This window comes from Belonocnema kinseyi, chromosome 3 (genome assembly GCF_010883055.1).
Source record: "Belonocnema kinseyi isolate 2016_QV_RU_SX_M_011 chromosome 3, B_treatae_v1, whole genome shotgun sequence".
In the NCBI taxonomy this organism is placed as follows: Eukaryota; Metazoa; Arthropoda; class Insecta; order Hymenoptera; family Cynipidae; genus Belonocnema; species Belonocnema kinseyi.
In genome coordinates this window covers 70,092,182-70,095,721 of record NC_046659.1, presented here as the reverse complement: position 1 = coordinate 70,095,721, position 3,540 = coordinate 70,092,182, and the positions used below count along the sequence as shown (strand labels likewise).

The following is a 3,540-nucleotide window of genomic DNA, read 5'->3' as shown; positions in this document are numbered from 1 at the left end:
AGAAAGAAAAAAAGTTCACCCGTATAATTTGAGGAACAAAATCATTTTTAATACAAAATAAAAATGTCGAGTAAATATGCTTTTAAGTGTATTTGTTAATTTGTTTTTAAAGTTATATTTAAATTTAAATATAATATTTTTAAGATGACTGAGAAAATTCAATAAGATTTTTAAAGATGTCAAGACATTTCAAAAGTAAAATTTCAACAAAAAAAGTTCATTTTTCGCCAAATTGTTGAAGTTTTCAACAGAAGAAGATGAGTTCTCAACAAAAAATGTAATATATAATTCATATCTCAACCAAAAAAGATTTAAATTAAAAGTAATTTAATTCATAAAAAAGACCAATTTTCTACAAAACAGTTCAATTTTTTACCCCAAAAATATTAATTTTCAACGAATTAGATGAAATTTCTACCAAAAAAAGAGGAATTTCAACGAAATAATTACATTTTAAACCAAAAATAGGAATTTTCAACTATAATTATGTCAGATTAAAAGAAATATTATGGATCTTTATAATTTTCGAAGAAATTAAAAAATATTTAATAAGTTTTCGTAAATTTTTCAATCAGAAAATGTTTTTTATCGCTTTAAAACTTCTTAAGATATTAGGTTTCTAAATATTTTTAACACTATATCAAATTATTCTTAACAATTTTTTAAAACCTTGATAAATAAAAAAAAATTTCCTTCGATTTTCCTGTTGTTTTAAAAAAGTTTTTTAATCTCTTAAAATGTTGATATATTTTTAAATTTTCTTCAAAAATTAATTTTTAAAAATAAAAATTCATTCGACATTGTCCCAGGAATCTTAAACTCTTTTTTAAACTTTTCAACTTTGAGAAGTTTTCGAACATTTTTTCAAATTCTTCTTGAAACTAATTGTTCAAAATAAAGTCAGTTATATATATTATATAAGTCAGTCAGTATATAAACTTTTATTTAATATCGTGGAACCTTTCAAAATTATTAAGATGTTGCAAAATTTCAATTCGAAATATTCAAAAATATACATTTTTGAAACTTTTGTAATTTTTAAATTAATTTTTTTAAATTTGTAACACTTCTAAATATCTCTTAAACTTACTGGATTTTTTTATAAAATTTTGCAATCTTACCAAATTTAACCATTTTTCTTTCAAATCGTGTACATTTACTTCCGATATTTTAGGAAATCATTTGTAAATGTTTCTAAATCTTTTCCAATTTTTTCTTAAAACTTATTTTTCCCAATTAAAAATCAATTAAAATTTCCCCGAGAGTTGTAAGAAAAATGGTTTATTTCTCTGAAACCTTTTAAAATTCGTAAAAACCTTATTTTTTAGAATTATTCTGAAAAATCTACATTTTGTTTAAATTTTTTCAAAAAGAAAAAGATTTAAAGTATTTTCGGATCTTTTAAAAACTTTTTAATCTATTAAGCATCTTATAAAATACTTCAGTTTTCATAATTTCCTTTAAAACCGGCAAAATTGTAAAAAGTGACATAAAAATTTCCAGATTTTTTTTCGACATATTTCGAAATTGTCAAAACTTAAAACTAATCTTTTCAAAATTTCCGTGAAACATGAAATAAGTTTGATCATGAAATAAGATTACTGATTTCGAAATTTTGATTGAAAAAATGGATGGTGCAGAAAATTCGTAATATTTATTAACAGATAAATAAACTATCAAGAAACAATTATGCTTTCGACAACAACATGTCCCGAGATTTTCGAGATATTTGGTAACATCACTTTTCTTTAGATAGGATTAATGAGAATTATTCAGAATTAAATAATGATTGGAAAATTATTTAAATTTTCATTGATTAATAACTGTACAAAAAATTGTTCGTAAATTATTCTGCAACTAGCAGAATATATTGAAATTCAATAAAACTGGCTAGAATTTTTTACAAGGTAAATCTGGAAAAATCATGGAATTTTGAAACCAGTCTTCTGTAGCAACCCTGATTTCCAGGTTTAACGCATAATAGACCCACAAATCTTTCCAGATTCTTACAAAATATTTTAACATTTAATGAGCATTGCACAAATATTAATACAAATACAAACCGCAAAACGAAGACTGACAAGAAAAATTCGTTACTTTACAACATTTATTAACTTAGATATCTCTGCGTAATACTCTAAACTAGTTTCATTCATCTTTAATATTAGTTACAATAAATTTCCAATTTGTACTAGTTTTAAGCTAACATTAATTAACATCCTTACAAATTCAAAAAAGAAAGAAAATTCTGTGCTAAGTATGTAATTGTCTAAGATAGGAAGAGAATCTATTTTATCACTACTTGAATCCAAAAGTGATCAACTCTTCTTCCAATTGCAGTTCAGAGTAATTCGCATTATCATAGAAACTTTGGTTTCTGCTGAGAATTTCGTTTTGGAATTCCAAGTTTTCTTCAAATTGACTGACGATATCGTCAATCGGCAACGAATCCTGATTAGTGACTTCAACAGTCACTACTTGACCCGAGTTAATATCGACTAGAGAAACTACTTCAGAAACAGCTTCCGTTTCAAGTAAATTGTTCGGAATTTCTATCGAGACCCTGGGACTTTCGACAAACGAAAGGGAAGTTGAACTGCTTTGCGTTTGAATCGAGACCAGGTCGTCCAAAGAATCTTGATTCAATGAAGAGTGAGCTTCTGAATTTAAATCCTTTTGGGTTTCCAAATTGCGAGACTCCTTCTGAACTTTCAAATTCTTTGGTCTAGTTTTGTTAAACTGTTCAGGTACTGGAATGAGATCACCTCCTCCTATTTTCTGTTGCAATTAAAAAAATAATAATTTACTTAAGTATCGGGAAATATTGTAGGCAAATTGATCAAACTAGAGGTTGGACATTAGGGTGGTCCAAAATCATACCTCTTGAAATTTTTTTTTGGAGTAGAGGGCATGCCACCTCCTCATTTTGTGAGGACGCCGGAAAGAAAATTCCCTCCAAGTTTGAGCAAAATCGGTTAAAATTAAGGCCGCAAAGGCCCTGAAAATCCCATAAGATTAACATGGTGAAATTTTCATTTTCGGAAAAATGGGATTCAGGTTTCTGGATTTAAACTTAGCTTGCGGGAGATATTAAGAATTTGTTGGGGAGTTTCCAATCTATCATTTCCATTAAATTAATTAAAATTTTGATGACCCCCCCCCCCCTGTGAAGCCCCAAAAATGCCAAAAAAACTGCAATTGACATTATTGCCCAAAATTGACACATAAATGCTCTTTTTTCCCTTTTTTGCAATAAATTATTTGTCAAGTAATTACCAATTGTTTATTCAATTTATTTTTGTTTAAATAATTTTTTTTGCACCCAATCATTGAAAGTGAGTTCAATCTGTGGGTTGAGACTGATTCAAAAACATTAAACTAAATAGGAGAGGGAAACTAATTTACAAAAGGAAAAGCCAAGTAATTTTAAAACGAAAGTGGTGGATTTATTGCTAATACTATTTACATAGGAAATTCGCGTCTTATTCTAGCCATATGAGTATTGGTAGTTTTAGGCTTAAGATATAGTGGGGGGGGGGG

At 27.2% G+C, this 3,540-nt stretch overlaps 1 protein-coding gene across 1 annotated transcript in view; it reads right to left on the bottom strand.

Annotated features, from left to right (window-relative positions):
- Window positions 1-1,648: 1,648 nt before the first annotated feature.
- Window positions 1,649-3,540, bottom strand: part of LOC117170156 (zinc finger protein 431-like) — a 22,610-nt gene continuing 20,718 nt past the window's right edge. The window contains exon 4 of the mRNA XM_033356718.1: window positions 1,649-2,778. Coding sequence (XP_033212609.1) covers window positions 2,299-2,778 — 480 coding nt within the window. The 3' untranslated portion in view covers window positions 1,649-2,298. The remainder of the gene's footprint in view (window positions 2,779-3,540) is intronic.